Consider the following 23,125-nt stretch of genomic DNA (forward strand, 5'->3'; position numbering starts at 1 on the left):
TTCTGGCCACGGGCTATTGCAGCCCATATATATATATGTAAAAAAAAATATAAATATATATATTTAAATAGCTACAGATTTGTTTTGACCACTTGACTGATTTCCAGTTAATGATATTGCTTGGCACATTATTGGTGCTGAACAAACTGATTAGTTTCTCAGACTTTTATCAGGAGGAATACTTCGTTAGTTCCTTTTAACATGAAAGAAGTAATGAAATTGCCAGTGATATGTGAGGCATCTCTCTCAGTTCAGTCTGGCCAATGTCTCAGTCCCAAGCATCAGTTGAACGGACCTTTGGCTTTATGGGGTTTACTTCTGCTCTCAACTTGCTGTATGGAAATGTATTAATAAAGGATATTAACAAAAAATAAGTACAAAATACATTAACTCCTATAAAAACCTGCTACTGCACATAGGCAATAAATCTGTCTATATCAAGAATGCAGGCATTATATTGGAGCGAGTCCAGAGGAGGGCCATGAAGATGATCAGAGGGCTGGAGCACCTCTCCCATGAAGACAGGCTGACAGAGTTGGGGTTGTTCAGCCTGGAGAAGAGAAGGCTCCGGGCAGACCCTATAGCAGCCTTCCAGTACCTAAAGGGGGGCTACAGGAAAGCTGGAGAGGGACTTTTTACAAGGGCGTGTAGTGACAGGACAAAGGGTAATGGCTTTGAACTGAAAGAGGGCAGATTTAGATTGGGTGTAAGGAAGAAGTTCTTGACTGTGAGGGCGGTGAGGCACGGGAACAGGTTGCCCAGAGAGGCTGTGGATGCCCCATCCCTGGAATTGTTCAGGTTGGATGGGGCTTTGAGCAACCTGGTCTAGTGGAAGGTGTCCCTGCCCATGGCAGGGGGTTGGAACTAGATGATCTTTAAGGTCCTTTCCAACCTAAACCTTTCTAGGCTTCTATGAAGGACAAGGTGTTGGTGGAAAATAGTTGGTTCCTTTTCGTTTTGATCAGCTCCACAAAAAGCAGACGAGAGTGACAGTATCTCTGCGTGTCTGTATAGAAAAGTGCTGCATCAGTTGTGAGAATATTTTGTATTTTGTCGTTCTGGAGACTTTATTAGTGTCTACTTCAAATGCATCAGGGACTTGCTTAACCTCTTTTGGAAGCTGATTGGGATTAAGCAGCCAGGCAAACACCCGCAGGTCTCGGGGAGCGGCTCTTGCCCAGGAACTTTCTTCCCGGTGATGGAGCATCCCCTTCTCCTGCCCAGCAGGACCGCTCGTCTCCAGCCAGACCCCAAGCTCCCGCGTGGCCGCGGGGGAAGGCTGGCCATGGCGAGTGCCACCAGCCCTTGGGGACAGCTGCAGAAAAAAGCAAGGGACAACTGGAAAAGAACTTTATTTTCACGCCTCAGCAGCCCGCGTGTTAGTAAAGAAGCTGCAGCCCAGTAACGAGTTGCAATAGATTGGTGCTCGGGGGTCTGCGAGCGAGAGGGAACGACTCGTGCCTGTGGACGTGCTGCTGAGCCCCCGGCACAGCTCCCGGGATCTCGCTCCGGCTGGTCCTCAGCCTTTGCACCGGCCTGACGCTTGAAGCAGGCGAGTTGCCCCAGGCCCTGGGAAGCCAGCCCGTGCTCCCCAGCCCGGCGTACTTCCCCAAAACGTGGGTGCTTGCGGTAGCGGAATACTGGACTGCTGCTCGGGAAGTCCTTTCCCGTCTTGTGCTGCAATGTGCGGCATGAAATATACTATTTAATTAGCTATAAAATGCAACATGTTCCTCGCTGTCTATTTTTATATGACATTAATATAATTATATCTATAATTAATATGGATGGTAGCAAAATGCTAGCCTGATAATTTTACATTGTCTTAATTAGCATTCATTTTTCTTTCTTAAGACGGCGTGTTTTTCAAACCCATCTTCTGTAGTTGTCCATTCAGACATCACTTATTCTTTCAAAAGATATAATGAAGCACTGTATTGCAATTATCAAAGATGAGAGGAAAAAGAAATATGCAAATGGCAATACATTTCAAAATATAAGTATTTGCTTTCTATAAGACACAGAAGACAACATCTCTCTGAGGCTAAAAACATGTCTCTCAGGCTAGAAGAAAATGCTTGATGCAAATATGTTTAATGTAGAAATCCAACACAAATAAGTTGAGATTTAAAGTTGCTTCAGAATAAATGGTAATGGATAAATCTCTTAATAATGAGCGTAGTAAAAGATGAAATACATGTACAATATATTCATATGAGTGATTCTTGAACCCAAACTGCTACTTCGAGCAAGAGATACTTTGTGCTACAAATGGTATCAGCGATTTTCAGATTACTAGATTATTTGGCCGTTTCTTATTCCAGATATAGCATGTCAGCAAGCCAGTCCAGTATTCTACCAGTAAGTAAGATTTTTGGTTGAAGGTGTTTAGAAGAAAAACCAAAGCCCCCCCCAAAGGTTTTGTTGTTGGATATTAATTGTGGTAGCTTGGTAGCTGAACGTTATTGTGATATCTCAGTTTGAATAATGGTTGGTTTAGCCCAGGTCTTCAATACCTCAACTACATGATACCTTTCTCTCCCCCAACAAATAGATATATATTTATATATCTCTCCCAGAAAATAGGTATATATTCATAGATATCACAGCTCAAAGTTATAGCACCAACAGTCTTTTTGACCCAAATTTTCTTCTTTCTTGGCTTCTGTGCTTATTATTCCAAAAATAATTTCAAAACAATGTACTGAAAGGGGGTTTTCAGAGGTCTGGATGAATGATTGAAAAGGGTTGGTTTTGTTATTACATTGTTTTATTTTGAGAAGAATTTTCAGGTGTTGGTATAAATGAGAAGGTCATAAACAGTTGAATAATTTGTTTCTAAAACCTTCAGATTTCAATTTAGTCCAGAACATAGACTGCTCTTATACCTCTTTTGAAGAAACCTCACAACTGATCCTGATATTTTTGTTTGGTAACCTTATGCACTTCCATGAACTTAGCCTGATGTGCTAATATCAGCTCATCCAGTCAAGAGGATGAACATCTACAAAACAAACCTGTAATCAGTCTGATCAAGTGTAGACCTCTTTCATCAGTGTTTACCAGGGTCAGGGTGTAGGCAGACATCTTTCTATAAAAAAAAACAATTGGAAAAAACACACAGATTCGGGATACAAACTGAAACTTGGGAAGTGCATGTGTGACAGCTTCTATGAATTTGAAAATTTGAAAACATTGCTTCTACTGCCATGCATTTAACATACTCGAGTACCTGTGAATGCCGAGTTCTTGCTGAGATTTGCCAGAGATGGGCACAGTTAGAGCTGCTTTTCAAAATGACACCCGTGTCTCCTCCTCGGTCAGCCCTCAGCTATCAATTCCCTTTTCTAAATATTTCAGAATGTCACTGAGCGAGCTAGTACATAAATGGAGTTGCCAGCACCTTGGCTGAGGTTATATGGGGTTTTTAAAGGCTTTGGGACTTGCTTTTGCACACAGAAAAGTGGGGAAGGGAAACACAGAAAATGTCCGTATGAACACAAAGTGGCATTTTTGATGTGACATGGACTCATTTCACCTCCTTCCAAAAGGACAACGCGGTTCAGAGTGTTATCTCAGCAGAGCACTGGCAGGTTGGTATTTAAAAGTCTCTCTTGCCACAGGAGAGAAGCCCGAGTATTGGCCTGTGGCTGATGTGGTTTTTCAGTGAAAGCAACACTTTGAGACCCTCAGATTTTATCTTGGTGATTTATCACTGGATGAATAAATGCAAAAGGCGGCTGGTGCTTTGCCGTACCCTTGGATCCTAGATTTTCACCCAGACAAGTGGCTGGCGAGTGGTGAATAAGAAATCTGGAAACTGGAAAGACTGCTGATCCTAGCAGCTCTTGCTGTCCCTCACGGCTTTGATTTGGACCTGGCTGCTCCGCTGCCACCTCGGCATGCTGGTTTTGTATTCCATGATTGCTCTGAAAGATTCCTCTGAATCTCCAACTTCAAAATCCTTGCCTTTATTCCCTTGACTGCTCTGTGCAGTATATAGGTTTTAAGAGTTACATGGGGAGAATTTCCTTGCCAAGCGTCGTGTTTCCAAGTGACGTGCTATGTCCCGCCCTCTGCTTAATTCACTGAAAAAGTTTTCATTTGCTGCTTGATCGATTCTTCTTCCTTGAGAACAATTTAATGTTTCACTGGAAGTCTCAATGGATAGACATCCCCTGGGGCACTGCATTATTTGTGGTTCAGATCTCAGTCCTGGCTCTTTTAATTATACTGTAGTCCTTTCACAAGAGGAATGGGTTGTATAGGAACTCTGAAATCACCAAGTGGTTGAGGTGTATGTCCACATGCTGTATTTGGCCGCGCTTGTATTATAGTTCTCTGTTAATTTAAGCATTGCCACATAAATTAATATTTTGCATGTTTTTGACAGCACTGTTTCTCTGTTGCAGGTGTAGATACAGATTTCTCCTCGTCAAACCCTGAATGGGACATCATAATTCTATCATTTGTCGTGGTCTTGACATTATTTTATTAACTGCAAACTTTCTCCTATTTCTATTTCCACCGCGGTGGTACTGCAGCCCCCTGGCTGCAGCAGCAGACCAGGTGCTGTTGGTTTGTAGTGGGATGGTGGATCCTGGTGGACAGGCTGAGGCTCTGCTCTCTGGTCTCCTTCTGCTGAGGAGAAGGGCCTGGAGGGCAGAAATAATTCACTTTTTGCTAAGAAAAGGATTTTCTGCAGGGAAAGCATGAAGTAATACAGACCCGAGGCTGTTTCCTAAGGCCATTTCTGGAGCTTTTGTGCTGGGGCCAGCGACATTATGGAGGTTGTGAAGAGTGGGTTAGGAGCAGAGAGATACTTCCCGTGGGTCCAGGCTGTGTAATTTGGTGTAAATCCTCCCAGTTCTTGACCAGCTTCCTTCCTTTCCTCCCTCTTCTCCTGTGGTCTCCGCATTTTCATCTCTCTCCGGGCAGTGGACCTTGGTCCCGGTGTGGCTGGTGAGGAGCACGCAGGAGGGGTGGCTGGAGATCCCACGGCGGATTAAAGTTATCAGGAAACTTCAGTCAAAGTTATTTAGCGCTTCTCCAGCTCCCAAACCCGCCTGCAAAGTGTCGAGATTTAATTGAGCACGCTTCCCCGACAGCCTGAACCCTGCCGCACGGCCTCGCTGGTGATGCCATGAGAGCTCAGCCTGCGCTGCATGGCAAGCCTGCAACGCGGCGAGACCATCTAACGTGTTCGTATTTAGTTACCGTAAATGAACAAATCCTTACTGTGCACGTGTCCCGGGAAAAGAGTCTGTCACAGTCTGGGCGTTGTCCAACTGGCTCCTCGCTGCAGGCTTTCAATTAAACAATCCCTCCGAAACTTATAACTGGTTTGATAGAAGTTTGTTGAGGGAGTATTCTCTCATGTCTTAATTTATTTCCTAACTTAATTAAGTGACCCGATATTTCTGAAATATGCATGAGTATGAATCTTTAACGTAGATAATCCTTGGTACCCGAAGTTAAGGTAAATGCTAGGAGGAAGACTTAGTTTAGGAAAGTTTGGATTCTTCCAGTGATGGGCTCGGTTTATCTGTTGTATTACGAGATCTGTGAAATTTCTCCTGAAGACACTGATCACAATTACATGCTTGCGTAGAATTCCCAGGAGGTAAAACTAAGTGTATGCCTGGGTGATTCCTGGGCTTGGTCCCATAAAATTGCTGCTCCAAAACACGGTATTCCTTCTCTTACCTACAACAGACATTCACCAGCGGAGAAACTTGCACGACACACTCATGAAATCCAAGGCACCACCTCCATGTTTGGAGAAGAAAGTAGTTCTGCTCCACCGGAGTGAAAATTATGTATATTCCGAACCAGCGGTCGGTTAGGACTTCTGCTAACTCTTTGTCACTGCAATCGTTTTCTGTTTCCAGGTGTTTTCTTACACTGCTGACAAAGAGATCCGCACGGACGACTTGTGCCTGGACGTCTCGAGGCTGAACGGCCCCGTCATCATGCTGAAGTGCCACCACATGAGGGGGAACCAGCTCTGGGAGTACGACGCCGAGGTACCCGAGGGCTCAGTGACGGCACCCGCGCTCGCCGGGCAGCTGCCGCCTCGGAGCCGGGAGTTTATTCCGAACAGGCTCCGGCTGTATCACAGGGAGAGGGAGTGCCCGTGGCGTGTCCTGCCACGGTGCAGGCTCGGGAGTGCAAAGTAATGCAGCTCGTCGCCAGGGTTTAAATGGTGTTTCCACAAAATTTTGGTTTTAGAGAGGCGAAAGAGTCGATTACTGTTTAGAAAAGTTCATTTCTACTAGCTGGCCTTGTCTTGCGTTCTTACAAACTTAAAGAAGTATTCTGCATTTTTTTATATAAATGCAGTAGAAAACAAGATTTATTTCTTTTTTAGTTTTTCCAGTTTATTTCTGCTGGCTCTTAAAGATTATTGACTCTGCATTTAAATTGTGTTTAATCCTTTTCCATCTACCGGTCACCTGTTCAGTTTGGCACTACCGTGGGATGGGAGGTGGCTTTTTCTGGGTTTTGAGAGGGAGTGCAGTTTGAAGAAATTTGGTGGCTTATGGAAAGGTTGCAAAGTTAATACAAAAGATGTGTAAATATCTCAGTATTTTATGGCCGAATAGTTCTTCTTTTTAAATGAGACAGCAAACAGCAGATGAAAATTAGAACATTCATTTTAAGCTTTTGCTTTGAAATGGGAATGTGCAGTTTTGCGTGGTGGAAGTCATACAAATGTATTAGCGTTTTATTCAAGATAGGATCTTTCTAGCATGTTATGGTAAGAAAAAACCATAAACCTGCCATTGCATAGTACTGAACTGTCAAGTAGAAAAACAACAATACTTAACCATTGAGGTGTAATTTATTTGGTAATTTTTGATACATTCTTTAGTTTAACATTTGAATTTAAACCAATTTTCTCTTTAATGAAGAAGATTCTTTTTCTTCTTACCCAAAATGCATGTATATTTTGATAATGTTTAGGTATTTTTGAGGATGTTCATGCCTCCGATTAACACCTGAGATTTAAGATCTTATATCCTCCTTTGTTTCCTTCCTGCAAGCAGGTGATAATTGATTTTTAACCAGTTTTAAATTGTTTTAAATAATGGCCATGCACAAGGCCCAAGGCAAGGTTCCTCACAAAATGCTCTTTCTCCACCAGAAGCGTAGAGAACAGTCCTTCCTGATAAAAAAAATAATTATACTGCCAGTTGCTTTCCTTTGAATATTTTGGGCACAAGCTACTGCAAATGAATTTCCCCATTGAGCACAGTTTTAACACTGGCTGCCCAATGGTCTGCACTTGCACAGCTCTGCTAGTCTCAGTTTAGAAATGCCAAATGAGTATTGGCATATTTCCATGACTGCAAAGGTAGAAAAATACTGCAAAGCTAGAAAAATACTGATGTATTTAAAAGACATATAGTCTTTTAAAAAGTATTTCCAACATTTCACAGAAATAGCTGCTTTCACCTTTCTGCATGGAAAGCTAAATTTCTTTCAACCAAATATGCTCTCCATTACTTTTAACATTGGAAACGTGCTGGTTTTTTAAGTTTAGCATAAGAGATCCACAATGGAAAATTTCCAAGTAGCTGTGTAAAACCAAAATCAACCATTAGGTGGAGCTCATAAAAAAGAAATACACCATTTTTTTATAAACGGCATCTCCGAGACAACGGGTTTGCTGTCTGTTCTATGTATAAAACACAGCCCATTGCATTATGTACCTTTCTATTTATTGGCAAGAATATTTTTGTTAACAGTTCTACTCTGTGAACGTTCAGACTTCAGCTTGCAAACTTCCCTTTGATGACAGTATTGGTATTTATGAAATGTTTATTAGTGTATTAATTGACCCTCAGTGGTAGTACCTGAGCATTGCAGGGGGGCAAATATGCGCGTGCAGCTTTGATTTAGTTTTGCTGCCTGGTGATCTCTTGAGTATTGCAGGAAGCCTCCAAATACATACCTATATACAGTATGCAAATACATACCTAATATGCAGCATTTTTTACTGAGAAAACAATGGGCTTGTGATTTTTATTTTTTTTTTTTCCCCCCGAGAAATAGTTGCAGCATATTGCCTGAACCACTTGTATCCATTCATTTGTTTTTCCAGTCCAATTGCACTCGGTTTTACATTTCTTTACTTATTCAGAAATTGAGTGGAGATGATTTCTGGGTGTTGTATGGTGGTTACAGACCACACTTATCCACATCTGGAGCTACAATGAGAGATGTAAATAATCATAAAAAGGAATTTCTGAATAGAGATTTTCAGACAATTTGCTTTGATCTACGTACTGTTATTAAATTTTCTGTAATGTTCTAGTTTAGTTTAAATTATGGTATTTAAATATATAATATATATAAAAATCATAGAAAGTCTTTTCCAAGACTTTATACCTTAATAATATTACAGTTCTCTTAGATATGCCTAGCATTTATATTTTTTTCAAAAGTAAATAAGGAGCTGAGAAAGTTTTGTGGTGGTGATAAGAAAGAGAAATCTCCAATGTTTTCATACCTATTTGTGAAAGTATCAGATTTAATTGCTTTGAAGCAGGCTATTCAAAAAGCCCCTTTTCTCATTTTCTCATAACAAAAGTGTCTGAATTTGTGTGAAAAGCTTTTAAGGCTTAGAATTATTAATACATTTTTACTTGCACTTGAGATGCAAGTTAACTTGACACACTGGAAGAAAATAGCAATCAAAAGGTTTCAGTCGGTTTGTCAGAACAGAAAATCACTTGCCGAAGGAGAGGACAAGAATTGGCATTCATATTTTGGGTCAAAAGAGAGCTACGCTTGGCAGAGCTGAGAGCAATGAGATATTGACCCCAGCTTCAGCACTGGGCCTTTGCTGGATTCACCCCAAGCTTTTTTAGTGCAACAGGTGACGTGGACTGAAAGGCGGTGAGAAAGAGATCCCAGGGGGAATAAAGTAGGATTTAAATACTCTGAAGTACAAGGAGTTTGCAGCAGCGGTCACAGTCGCCCATCGGCATGCTGTCGCAAGTGCAGCGTGCCTACTGTTACTTTTGGAAAAGTCATGTATAGTAGGAAAAGACCTGGTTTTCATAGGCGGGAAGTAGTTCTAAAGTAATTATTTGGATTAATCTCAAAGAAAATTACAAATCCCTCCTACCACCCTCAAAAAACCCCATGGGGGAGGTACAGGCACAGCAAAGGAGTGTTATACACCTGCGTTGGATGTCACCTGCATTCGCCACTGGTGACCAGAATTCACAGGCTCCTGGGTGGCTGGGAACGTGATTTTTGCTATTCTGTCAGAAATCCAGATTTCTGTTCTTCTTGTTCGGAGGATCTGCTCTTAGGGATGAGTCAGTCAGACATACAGGTGGGTGTATAGTAAGGTTTTCCAAAGCGTCTAGTATCTTTAAAAAAGTCTGCCCCTGTGAATTGTATCGCTTAAAATTACAATGAACCTGTTGGATTATCAGCTGATAACTAGATCAGTTGATAACTGAGATAAATCAGTTAGTCACTGTGTGTCAGCAAAGTTATTGAATGGGAACAGAGTATTTTGCATTGTGTCTTGTAGAGTTAAAATGATGGTGGTGTCTTTACAGGTCATATAAATAATGAGTACTTGTCAGGGTTTGTACATCTTTTGAAAAAGAACCCCAAAACACCACAGAACTGAGTTTAAATACTTTTTATTAAGCAAAAGCAGTTGTGGCTGAGGAGATACTAAATATTAGCAGATTGCCACAAGTTGTGTCACTGAAAAACATCATTGAAGATTATGACATGGTTTTAAAAATTTAAAAAGGCAGATAAATTACATAGCGTGGAAGGGAACATTAGAGTTCCCAAATGATTGCTCTCACCTTGAAGAAAGCAAACATTTAAATCGGTATTTGCAAGGATTATTGTCATGTCATGTAACTAGATGAATAGGCAGAGAGTTAAATTATTCTTGCATCTTTCTCCAAAAAACCCTTAAAAAAGAGTTTTATGAACTTTCAGCTTAGCGATAGGGGAATACAATAGAAACACAGAAACATTTCTTGTCTGGATCGGAAAACGTACAGGGAAACGAGGAGAACTGTGCTACTTGGCACAAGTGCTGCTTTACTGCTGTGAGCAGCTTCGATTAAATCCCAACGTAAGATTTTGGGTGAGTTGCTCACAGCTGTAGGCAGGACGGATGGGCATGGCTGTGGTGGCAGGTCGGCAATGTCCAATCTGAGTGACGGGTGCAGCTATAAATTAATAATTTGCTGATTGAGAGAGTTGGTGTAAGAAGAAAAGCTATTCAAGTAACTGTGTGACTAACCTGTTGCTTGCTTGGCATTTAATTTGCTGTATGGAGAATATTTTACATTAAGCTTAAAAAGCAAGTTGGTTTTTTTTTTTGCAAAGCCCCAAGTTAAAAGAATCGAATAAAGCATTCTCTTTTAATATCTACATAAAATGCAAGTCCATGTTGAAACAAAATAATTTGCCATCAAGAAGCGATTTTTTTGTTGTTCAAACAGGTTTTCGATAATTCTGTTTTTCAGTTTGACTAAAGCATGACAGGTGCTGGCTGCGGCTCTGGGGCTGCCAGGTCTGGCCCCACGGGTCACGCAGGGTTGCCTAAACCTTTTATTCCATTGCTGTTTCCTCCAAGGCAGTTTTCACTGAGCTGCATCTTTTTCTTAACCCAGTGGGATAAATTGCTTTAGCTATTACCTGTAGAATAAAAAAGAAGCCCAATATTGATATTAATATTTATATAGTCTAAAAAGCCCTTATATGCACAAAATGTTAATGGTTTAGTCTGGATTTAAGGGAACACTAAATAAAGAAACCTGCTGTCACCAGGAGCAACAGCAGCAGTGAGCTTCAGCCTGCAGATCACCAGAATGAGCTGTTTCCAGGAAGGGTACCCGAGTCTGTGCAGCTCTATCCATTTCTAATGCAAAATGGCTTTTAACACTTCAGGCAATAGTGGTTTACAGCATTTTTAAACATTTTTTTTCTGAATGTTTTTACATCTTGGCAGGAAATTCTTTTTTCTTTTTTTCTTCCTTTTTTTTTTTAAATCCATTGCCTTCCATTATTGAATTTTAATGCTTTTCGTCTCTACTTCTTGAACAGCACATTAAGATTCCTGGCCCTTTCTCAAGCTGCCCATTACCTTGCAAGGGCAGCTCTATCAATCAGCTCCATCAATGGGACATGCCAAGTTAGAATTTCCTAGCTTTCAAAGGCTTCCTATCAGCATGTATTTTATAACATATTTATAATGCATAAATGCTATTTGCTTTGGAGTGGGGGTGGGAAGCGAGGCGGTGGATCAGCAGAAAAACTCTGGGCTGGAGCCAGGGTTGCTCTGTCAGCGTGTGAGCTTGCTGGTCTAAGGAAACTCGTTTTTCCAATGTTGTTAAGTAGCTGTTTGTTTGTTTTCCCCCTGTACTGGGGCACTGGTCTTGGTGGAGATATTTATGCAGGAGTTACATAGAGCTGGTGTTTGGCTGCCAAATAGATCCATCAGGTTGAGGCTGGACGGCGTGCGGAGCGTGCCCAGGTTTGTACCTGGTGACTCCTGTCGTGTCTCCCTGTGACATCCAGGCAAATTTCAGTATGTAAAGTGTGATGAAATCTTAGGACATGTAACACACACGAATGAACTCAGGAAAAAAAATAATGCTGTAAATATATCACATCTGATAGAAAATAGTTTCATTTCCTCATGCACGAATAATGACATCAGGATTTGATCTTGCGTAATTACTGTTATTTGTCACTAAACACGGTGTCTGTGCAAAACTGTTGAATTTGCATTCAGGGAGAGGTGAGGGTCTTCACAAAAAATGTTCCTTGAGTCACAGTTTGACTCCAATTTCCTTTTTTTTTCCTCCCTTCCATCAGTATGCTGGTAAATGGGAATATAGCTTTGAGGTAAGTTTGGTAACGACCGCTACCCCTGTACCAATCCCTAGAATAGCGCATCTCGCTCGCTTCTCTAGCAGTGCTGTGTAAGAGCGACGTGACTTAGTGCCTTTCCATAGATGCTACGCCAACATGCCAAAACTCATTGATTCAGGTAGGCACTCTGCGGCGTCAGGCTGCCAGTGTTTCGTGCGGAATGTTCGTGTCGGACGGGTAACCCAGGGGTATCATGTCAGAAAAGTGATCTGATGGAAGGCGGATGCTGACGTCGGTGTGCGCGGGAGGATGCTGGTGCCCGCGGAGCGGGAGGCGTGTGCGGCCCCGAGCCCCCCCGCGCATCCCCCTGCCTGCTCCGCCGGCTTCATCTGGGCTCGCTAGGGAATGGCGAACGTCAATAGGGAACAGCAGGGAACATCAGTAGAGAAGAGACTCATTCCCCGACATACGGCGTTGAGGTCGATGGCAGAGAAGCACGTGAGCACACGGACACAAAGTATGTGAACAGCTGGCTTGTTTCGTGTGCGTACTTCAGCAATCCTTTTCATTTCTGTTCACAGATGATGTAAATACACATTGCATCATCGGTGTCACATCTGCTGGTCTGCATCCTTCAAACAGTTACAGACTTTGTGACTATTTCTCTTCTTAAAGTTATGGGACCAGCTGCAGTTGGTGTAGTCAAGCTAACTTCTGCCACAAGAAAGAGATTATGGCTGATAGTTTGAATATTCCTATAAACTGCAGTCTTATCACTAACTGCTACCATAAGAGATTATGGCCAATAATTTGACTATTCCTATAAATTGCAGTCTTATTACTGTGTATTTGAAAGGACTTAGTTCTTCAAAAAGGAGTAGGGAAAACACTGCAGGTTTTTTAATAACCTTCTTAGAAAGTAGTGTTTAATAAAATGAGTGAAGGGGGCAAATGATCTCTTGCTTCCATTACTATGGATTTTCTAAAGTCAGTGCAGCGTTGCTGATGTTAAACTTTCTGTCTCATGTACCAGAGAAAAGAGTCTGGTCAGGTTACCAAAATAATGCTTAGTACTGTTTATATTCCTGTGAAGAATCTACTAAATTTAAGCATTTAATATAATATAAACATGCAACGTAGAGAGGTTGTTACATTTCGAAGTAAGTTATTTATGCACCTCTGTTTTCCCTTAAAAGACTAGTAGACAGAAGTGAACACGAAGCAATAAGACATAATGAAACCCAAACAAGCACTGATGTTCTCGCTGGTTACCCAAAGTGACATTTTAAGGACATTTATTCTGATATTTTTAGTGACCTCTTTATACGTACGTTACTTTTTCCCTTACCAAACCAAAAACAGAGAGCAGGAGAGGGCGAGAGGGCAGCAGCCGGGGCGGGGATGCAGGAGGAGCATCCCCAGCCTGCCCAGGCAGCACCAGCCTCGGGCATCTGCCGTGGTCGGGTACCGGCCGCTGGCTGCCGCAGCTTTGGGCGGAATTGAGGGAAATAAAAGCTCTCCTCCATCTCACTCTACCTGATACTGGCACGGTAAAGGAAGAGCTGAAGTCATATTTGGCAAAAAAATTCCTGTCTCCTTATACGCAAATGTTTAATTCAGTATATTTTTAATTTAGTAATGCTCGAGTAAGCTTCAGGATGTTTAGCACAGGATATTACTGCAGTAGAAACATCGTCTCTGCCCAAATCTTGCTGTGCGATGGAAATCACGATGGCAGCAAGGCAACGTGTATGTGGGGAGAGGATTCAGAGGCACACTCAGGTCTAAATTGCAAAATGTAAAGTGAATGGGTCCCAAGTGGACCGGTCCCTCAAAGCAGAGCAGCGACAACGTTTTTGGGGAAAATAAAGCTTAGTTCACGAATATGCCTATTTATGCGTGTGCTCTCTGTGTGTAAGCTAGCGCAATTTGCCTACGATTTGACGCCAGAGTATTCACAGGCACAATTATCCATTAGTAATTCCCATAAGAGTGCTCTTAGCTTTATCTGGTTCACTGCTGTGGGTGTCTAATCAAACAGTCTGTTGCTTTTTCCTTTGTTTGTCTTTGTCTTTGCTCGTTTTGTTTACTTTCACCATTTTTCTGTCGTGCAGACCCACACATTTCTTCATATAATCACCCAGTCATGCCTGACACTAAGCAGGATAGAGGATGGCACCCATGGTCCCACGGTGGAGGCTTGCAATGGCAGCCCCTTGCAAACGTGGATGCTAAGAAACTACACAAGGCTGGAAGTCTTTAGAAACATTTTTTACAGCCCCACTGACTATTTCCTTTAACAGACGGTTGGAGGTTGGTATTAAAAAGCAAATGTAACGTGTAATGATTTAAGCTGTTCCCACAAAAATGCTTCTCTGTTTCCTTCTTATTAAACTCAGCTGAATTCCTTTCTTGTTTTCGCAGATGATTGTGTAGATATATAACGTTATATATGTTTACTGTTAGTTATTATTAATTATAACTAATTTTAGATTCATTCAACTGTCTTGAGCTACCTCTATGATCTGTTGATGTCAATGTGATCGTTACCATTTGCAATAGCTGAAGATTTGGTCCCTATTCCAAGATATATAAATAATGCCCATTGCATAATATTTTTCAGAAACGTTCATTTTGAAAATTTCCAATTTTAAGTAATTCAATCCTAGAGATGTTAGTCACAGATAATTTCAAAACAGCAACAGGTAATTTTGAAACACTAATCACTGAAGGAATCAAAATATTGTGCCAACCACCATTCTTTCCTAGACAGTTTTGCTGGGTAACGTAGCGGATAGTGATGGGGCAGCGCACGTGCAGGGGTACCACCTGGGGTAGCTCTCGTTCCTTATCTGCTTCCCAGTCAAACAATGGGGAAAGCCCCGGCAGCAGGATTTTGGGAAATGGCTTTTTTTGTTTTCTCAGGACCTCTTCTGCTATGAACAACATTTTGCTGGTGTCTTTCATTTGCAAAAGTCACTTCTTAAAACGGAGAACTTCCACAGTTGCTGATATTGCTGATATCTATAATGACCACTAGAGTAAAACAGTGCTGGAGTAAAGGATCTGTGCTCCGTCATTTTGCCATAATGTATTCAGTCTTCACTCGTCAGGGCTATTATTTGCATACATTTGGTAAGCAGGGAAACTACAGAGCTTGCTCCTGTGCATCTGCGTGTCTGTACAGCTAGCTCTGCACCCATGCGTGTGCTCTCACATTGGAGTAAAACACAAATTTTAGGCTGGCTTGTATGAGTATCGTATTGCCTAGTAATTAATTGTTTTCCAAGCAAACGAGACCTTTTTTGTAATAGCATAAATAATGATAGAACACAGAAAGAAAAAATTTATGAGATGGTTGAAAATCCCAATGATATGGTAATCTAGCATGAAATTATACACTGAATAAAAGGGAACAGCTGATGAAGGCAACAGCAGCATTTTTAGACTTGTTTGCATTTCTGGTTATAGTAGAAAATGATAGCAGCTTAATTGCACTTAAAACAATATAAGTGAAGAATCAGTGATGCTTTGAGCAGTGCTATTTAGTAAACAAGCTACTTCTGTTAGCACTACTAATTCTTTCCTCTTGTAATTAGAGGAAAAAATGCCTTATATTCATCATTGAATGCATATCAAATGGCCCCTCAGTGATTTGTTGTAATATATGCAGGCTTTTCTTTGAGAATTGCATAATAGTTTGTTTTAAACTGAGGAGTGAATCTCTAGGGACAAGCTGTTGAAAGAATATTCATAATACAAATTAGGAGTGTTACTATGTGACATGGCAATCTGGTATGAACTGCAGTGTAAAATTATATAGTGCAATAGAGCAGGTATATGTTTGGATAATAAAACCGCATCGGTTGTTGGCAGAGTGTTAGCAGTTCCCAGCAGTTGAATTGAAACACCAGACAATAGTCTGTCTTTTTTTTTTTTTTTTTTTTTAATATGAAGATACACAAATGGTGTTTATTAGCAGTGAGACTGCACCAGAGCCAGCAGTTGCTAAAAAAGACTCCTTATCTGCATAACTTCCGTTACAGTCGTACCGTTTATATTATATTATGGCAGTATTTATACTCGCAGGTGGGTGCGAGGGAGCGAGCAGCCTCCACCGCTCTGGTAGCCAGTTTCTTGAAGGAGACCTCTGCAGTGCTGCTGCTCCCAGGCTTCGGGTCGGGCTCTGCTATCGTGGCGTTGATCCATCCTTTCTCCCTCCTCCAGGAGACAGCAGAATTTTTGCTGCCCGTCCTTGTTCCCCCGTTTGTTCCTCTGCATGGTGTTTGACATGAAATTGGTCTCTGCTCCAGTGGAGGCTCTGCAAACAAGATTTCAGTCCTGCAGTCACCTGTTCCCTTGGTTGTTCCTGTTGGGGCAGGGTTATAATCCCCGTGGAGCTGCTATACAACGGCTCAGACCCTGTTTGACCGCTTTACCTGGAGCGTTAACCCACCTGTGTAGGTTGCTTGGCTATTTTCAGAAGCAATGGAAGAGCAGAGCCCATGTCACCCCGCGGGGCAGGGGAGCTGGTGCAGGATGTGTCCCGCAGCGCGCAGCAGACCGTCCCGGGGCTACGTCTGCCGTGGCAAAGAGCGCAGAGGAGAGGAGCGGGTCTGGGCAGGGAGCTGACGCCTGCGAGCACGGCGCTCGCTCTCGCGGCAGGAGACGGGCGCCCGTGCTGGGTTTGGCCAAACCTGCGGCATGGCCTTACGGCCGTGGAGGGACAGGAGCCAGTCTTTAAAACACTGGGAGACAGACTAAACAAAGGCCAAAATCACGGTTTTCGGCATCGGCGGCAAACGCGGAGGTTTCCTTCGGAAGCACTAAGTTGATATCGAGCTTGCGAGGCCATCGATGGATGCGGGTGCGGTGCGTGGCCGTTGCGCCCTGCCAGAGCAGTGCAGGGCTTGTCTGGAGTAAATCCCTCTGGGAGCGGGGCCCTGAGCTCCGGCCAGGGGAGCACGGGGCGCTGGGCTGGCGTGCGGGGACGCGGCGAGGCGGTCCCCAGCCCTGCCAGCTCAGGTTCAGCGTCGTCTTCAGCCGTACAGGGACCAGAGCTGTCCTGCAGCATCGCACCCCCCCGGCTCCTGGGTGTCTCAAGGTATGGGTTACACGGCTCTGTCACGGACGTACGGCTGCTGACTTAACGTGTATACAGGTGCCTGTGCAGATTTGCACATAATACGGTTTTACCTGGGTTTTTTAGGAAAGAGTAAATTGGTAAATGCAACGCTTCATAGCAGAGGCGCTTAAGGTGTGTGCTTAATTGCTGTGATTTTGTGTGCAAAACCCCCAGATCAACCCCGGAGGAGTGATGGAGACAACACCTGCTGCTCAGCTGCGAATGTGCCTGTCTTGTTTTATCTAAGTACACAACTTCGTGTTTTAACTTCCCTGGATCTCTGCACGAACGTGTTCAAACAGAAGATGATTTATTTCTTCACAATAAGTTCTGTTTCCTTTCTGACTCTCCTGTTCCTTGGAAATAGAGTGTTATGTGGTAGAAAGAGAAAGGGACGGGTGTTCCAAAGAAGAAAAGCTGTATTGGAAACAGAAGAGTTTTCATCTGCATGTTGCCATTGTTCATATAATACTTAGCAAATGTATTTCCCGTAGCAATTATTTCTGAACTAACAATCCCCTGGTCTGAAATGCACGTGTGTTCAGGTTGTTGGAGGCTAAGCTGCTTAATCCAAAATACTGCTGCTTTGAAATAATATTTCCTTGCACTTATTTTGTACTTTTCTGTCGCATTTATTTGTTGCCGGGTTCAGCAGAGGCGTTCGCTCCCTGGGTTGCCTGGCCACGCGTGAGAAGGTGAGCTGGGCACCCCGTGGAGTGGCAAGTAGCGTGGTAGAGGTCTTGTAGAGCCGTACAAGCGATAGCCAGGGATGAGTACCTGTCTTGTGGCTTGTGTAGTGACTAGAATAAGCCTGAAATAAGACCACAAATGCAATTATTGGTTTTCAGCAGTAATTCTCTTGCTGCAGCTCTTACACTTCTCTATTGCAGAAGCTCACCCTGAGGCACGTCAACAGCAACCAGTGTCTGGATGAGCCGTCGGAGGAGGACAAGATGGTTCCCACCATGAGGGAGTGCGGCGACAGCCGTTCCCAGCAGTGGCTGCTGCGCAACATGACCCTGGGTGCCTGAAGTCGGCGCAGACCCGCTGCCTCGGCCGGGATGTCCTCCTCCTCCTGCCCTCCTCCTTGCTGAGGCCGGCGGTGCCGAAGCCGTCTCCAAATCCCAGCTGTCAGAGCAAAGTCATGGGGGGCTTCCCTGGATGCGGCGGGTCTCCACGTGCCCCTTCGAAACCTGTGCCCGTTCAAAAGAAGCTCATCTGAGCCTATAAATGTCAAAACATGTGCTGTTACCAACACAAATGTGCTCAAAAATGGTTCCAGAGACACCTCTATGAACCCTGCATCAAAGAGGCTGGGATGGAGGGTGTTTTCTGTGTGTCACACACCATGACAGAGAAGGGACCCGATATAAAATGCCTTATGACACTAACTGGCACTGGGAACCATCCTGGCAGGTGTCTCCTGAGCTGGAGGTGTTGGTGCTGGTCTTTCCTCACAACATGGTGGGGATATTTGCTGTTCTCTCGCGTTGAGTGGGACTCGGTGAAGAACCCCACTGAGCAGCAAAGTCGCTGTACAGAGCGAAAGCTTCGTGGTTTGTGCTGGGGAAAAAAATGCGATCCGGTGTTTGGAAAAGCAGCCAAACTGAGCAAAGGCTGCACTCAGAAACTGAAATCAGATCAAATGAGGCAACAGCAAAAGACGCGGGAGCAATGTTAAGGAGAAGGAGTGACGCACGTGGGTAACCCAGAGCAGCGCAGATTGAAATGTCCTCTGCAGCGGGAAGAGAAACGGCTGGGGCTCACCCCTGGGGAGCTGCAAGGGGGTTGCAGGTGGAGGTACCAAAAACTGAGACCACTGGAGACTGAGAGTTGGTCTGAACTCCATCCCTAGCTGCTGCCCTTAAGCATTAGTATGTACCTGCATCCTGTATAAGACACAGACGAGAGCTTCATCCGTGGATCCCCCACGCACAGAGGGTGAAACTGGATCGACCCTGAGTTCTGGCTCCAGATGTTCTTGCTTCGATAGCGATGACAGATGCTTATTTATATTTTTAATAATTTTGTGGCTTAATCATTTTGTCAGCGTGGTTATTAAAAACGTGCTGATGGCACGCAGTCGTGTCGGAGGCGTCGCAAGAACTGATGCCGTGGCGGGGTGTGGGGAAGGGTCCTGTACGTACGGGTGACATTTCCTATATGTGCTGGTGACGTTTCCTTTGGTGACCCCGGCAGCACGGGCTCCCCAAAATGCATCTGTTGCGCGACAGGCTGGGCTGGGTTTTCGGCAATAATCTGTAACTTCTCATTGCCTAGGGGGTTCAAGACCTAAATCACAGGGCGGCAGCCGCAGCATAATTTCAGCACGGGTAAGTGGTGAAATGGTTTCCTATTATTTCACTCACAGTTCCTCAAAAGGTCCGTTTATGCACTAGGTCATTAAAAATGACAGTATTTTCTGTATAATGCTCTGGTTGTTATGGATTAATAGTGTCATATATGTACGTATTATAAATTTATAGATCATCCATATTTTCTTGGTACACATCATTAAATGAAAAATAGACAAATATTAAATTGGAAAAGTGATTGCTCTGCATGCATGGGAGCTAGAGCGTCACGGATTAACGCAGACTGGAAGCTCATCTAGTCCAGCCTCCCTGCTCAAAGTAGGGTCAAACACTTCCACTTCTTATCTTCAAATCACCACAAAAGTACACAACGTGGCTTAAAAGCCAGCAGAACAGGTGAAGGCTGTAATTCTTCTTCATAGAAAGAGCATGCAAACATCACAAACAAATTTAAACGCCAATCTCCACGCAGAAAAAAATTAATGTAATTGTTTCTTCATCTCCTTTCCAGGGGTCCTTGCCACATGCACACCCACTCATGCTGGTAGGCATCCAGGCACTTGGCTTTTGCATGTCACTGCAGAAGTAGATGTTGTGGAAGGTCCTACAGCAGGCAGGAGCATGAGGAGAGGGCGGCTGGTGGTGCCGTCTCTCCTGGGTGCCTCCAGCGTTACTTACGAAATACCCCTGGCAGCGAAGGGCGAAGGCTGCCAAGTCCCCTACACCGCCCTGTTCTCATCCCAAGGTTTTCCTGACGTTGTAGCTGGAGGGTGACGGCAAGGTGCAACCGGTGTGTAACTGTCTAGGCTTGAGGTGCAATCTCAAAAACAGACGAAGAAAAGAATATTTTTCTCCTTAGAATTACTAGAAAGGTTTTTAGTCTTGTAAAGTGTGTAATCCCTTGGTTCAGTTAGCGAGCTCGCCGTGTTTGGGTATGGTCAGTGCCTGCGCTGCCGGGTCCCCGATGGGGGGGAACAGAAGGGAAGCACCTCTGTGATGGGTTGTACTTATTTAGGAGCAAATACCTGTTTAACTTCAGTCACGGAGAATATTTCCATGGGCTTCGAGGGGCTGGATCCTGGATTTACCTCCTCGGTAAGGATACAGAAGTCCCTGGAGTCCCATCCCAGAGGAATTTCACACAAAGCCTCATTTACGGAGAGCGAGGTGGTGATGATGAGGGTGCCTTAAATGCTGATAACGGCATCAGAGACGGTAAACGATGTGGTTTAGTGAATGAATGTAAGTTACTGCGCTTGGGGCCCAGCCCTTCCTCCTGCCACTGAATTTGAGTGTTGCCTTGGCAAGTGATGTGGGCTAAATTATTTAAAATAGGTCATCCGCTTGCCTCTGTTGGTGACTGTCTGAAGTTCAGTGCCCACAAACGGACCACATCGGTTGGTCTTTGCTTCCCCATTTATAAAATATCTCAAAAAGGTGTCGGGAGGATTGACTTCAATTTGCACAATATGTTTAAAATATAAAGAATTCTACAAATGCTGAATATTTATTGTTTTCACTGGAAAAGTGTTGCTGGTTCTCCTATTTTTAAAGACTTGCTTTGACAAAAGGAGAGCGAGCTGTAAGGCTGGGTGGCATCAGCAAACTGAACGTTTTGAAGAGCAAGTTGAACCATAAACGTTATAAAAAGCTGTGTTCCTTTTTACCTCCCGGCACCTTCTGGGGATCCACGGAGGTAAGGGAACCCAGGTACAACCCCAGAACTGAAATAGGCATTTGGATCAATAGACCTAGATGGGTTTCTCTGCAGATGCATATTTCCCAGTCACTAGGAGGATTGATTTATTTGTTGCACTCTAATATGAATAGTGCTTTGAAGAAAAGCTGCAAAACTCCATGTTCTGGTTTTTTTTTTAATGTGAAATTGGAGATCTCATCTGATCCCACACCCTTGGGCTGCATCTCGTGGGGGGTGCTGGGCAGAGCCTCACAGGAGGCGATTCTCAGAAGGTCAGAGCCATTAAACAGACCCGAACAATTTGGGGACATAAAAAGGGAGTTGAGGAGTGCCGGTGAATGCCACAGCCCGCCCGTGACAGTTTGCATTTTTTCAGGTAGCTGAAAGCCTGCCCGCGTCCCCACGGCTAACACAGCTGGTGAGACTACACCAGGTGTAACCTGCTACTAGCGACGAGCTATTGTATGACCGACGGTGTTGAATGAACACCAGCAACGTGTTTTAATGCTTCTGTGGCTTTCCGTGTCCGTGCTTCTTCTCCAGCGTGTAATAACATCCAGCCAGAACCATCGCTCCGATATGTGGCCACCCCCTTTATCTTATTTTATCTCTGCGAGCACGTATTCAGGACAGCTCGGTAAGCGGTGCCTTGCGAAAAAGGCCACGATACTCTGAGATAATACAAAGTGTATTTGAAAAACGTTGGGATTCTGCTCGGTATTTTCCGAAGCGGGAAAAAAAAAACCTGAGGTGCTGTGGTTTGGAGGACGCGCTTACAAAAGCTCCTGAATAAGTGCTGGGAACACAGATTTAAATTAAATTTATAAAAGTAGATTATGGATAAAGAATTACACATTTTAAATGTTGTAACAGTTATTAAATGGTATACTGGTACTCTTTGCTGTACATTTAAATATTTATACATTTTTGTAGAATTAAAATATACTGGTTTAGTTTTCTTCTGGTGCGTTTGTCTTTTTCTGTATGTACTTATTTTTTATACGGTAAAACCCCAGACTTTCCACTGCAAGCCCTATATTTTTAGACCCTTTATTTACACGTACGACTTCAGGAATAGGCGGAAGAGCTTTTCCTGGTGTGAGGTGAGTGATGGAGAGGTGGCCGTATGGGAGTGCGGCCGGGAAGGTCGGCACGGGTGCGTTTGGCATTCCCTCAGCTGGCGTTTAAGGCTCCATTTTCCAGACATCCCCTGGAAAACATCGTCATGGAAGAAAACTGAGGTTGGCCGTGCATCAGAGTCCGATGCACATCCCAGGGTCTGCATCTCACACTTGAACCCCTGGTTTTTGCCCTGCTGTGCTAAATATTGCCCAAATGCTGCATTCACTGTCTGTGTTTTGGAAAAAAAACTCAAATAATTCAGTGGGAAAGAAGTAGTTTCCATATAAATCCTATTCCAGCTCTCCCTGCGGTGGGCACAGAAGGGCCAGGTTGGACAGCCGCGTATCGTGGTCGTCGTGGCTGGTTTGGGATGCTGCTCATCCCTCGGGTAACAATACTCCCTGATGACGGAGCTGTAAGGAAGAGAAAGAATCTGGTTATATACTATAGGTAATACCTGATGCCAGTAACAGAGCTCTTGTCTTATTTTGGTGGTCGGAGGATTTTCTGGTTTTAAGTTGCATCTTGAATCGTGAAGCGGCTGGGTAAGTTCTGGTAAGAAGGGAGGAGGGAGACTATTTTAAAAACAAGGGATTTATAAACATAAATGAAAATTAATCATTGGGAGACTGAGGGGGAGAGACCGGTTCATGTCATCACTGTAGTGGAAGCGATTCCTGGGAAATTATAGCACAAATAATATTATGGCAATATTGTATGATTTCAGATTTTACTGTTAATTTAAATTGCTGGACAAAACCAAGCGGTTTTGTTCCTAGCCTCACAAAAAGTTAAGCAAAGTGTTAAGAATGTTAGAAGCGACAGAAGATTATGTACCCTTCACCTGCATTACTTTAGAGTTAGTGATAAAGAAACGATAACATTGAGGATGATAAAGATTTTTTTAATAATAGCAGTTTTAGTTTCCTAATTCATCCTTCTACACTGTTACAGTGTCCTTTGATCAACTAATTTACAAAAGTACTACCAGTTAAT

The 23,125-nt window shown here is 43.5% G+C and overlaps 1 protein-coding gene across 10 annotated transcripts in view; it reads left to right on the forward strand.

The window, feature by feature from the left end:
* Positions 1-21,965, forward strand: part of GALNT13 (polypeptide N-acetylgalactosaminyltransferase 13) — a 199,104-nt gene extending 177,139 nt beyond the window's left edge. For 7 of the 10 annotated variants that reach the window (XR_003923877.1, XR_003923880.1, XR_003923876.1 and 4 more), the window contains 5 exons: positions 5,892-6,026; positions 11,872-11,901; positions 13,983-14,181; positions 17,646-17,688; positions 17,884-18,001. Coding sequence is in view for 2 of the 10 variants with exons in the window: in XM_030017557.1 (XP_029873417.1) it covers positions 5,892-6,026; positions 11,872-11,901; positions 13,983-14,168 (351 nt within the window). In the remaining 8 variants the exon portion in view is untranslated. Of the gene's footprint in view, positions 1-5,891; positions 6,027-11,871; positions 11,902-13,982; positions 14,182-17,645; positions 17,689-17,883 lie in introns of all 10 variants that reach the window. The other 3 variants (XR_003923881.1, XM_030017557.1, XM_030017558.2) reach the window with 3 other exon arrangements.
* Positions 21,966-23,125: the final 1,160 nt, after the last annotated feature.

The sequence above is a fragment of the Aquila chrysaetos genome, chromosome 6 (genome assembly GCF_900496995.4).
Source record: "Aquila chrysaetos chrysaetos chromosome 6, bAquChr1.4, whole genome shotgun sequence".
NCBI lineage: Eukaryota > Metazoa > Chordata > Aves > Accipitriformes > Accipitridae > Aquila > Aquila chrysaetos.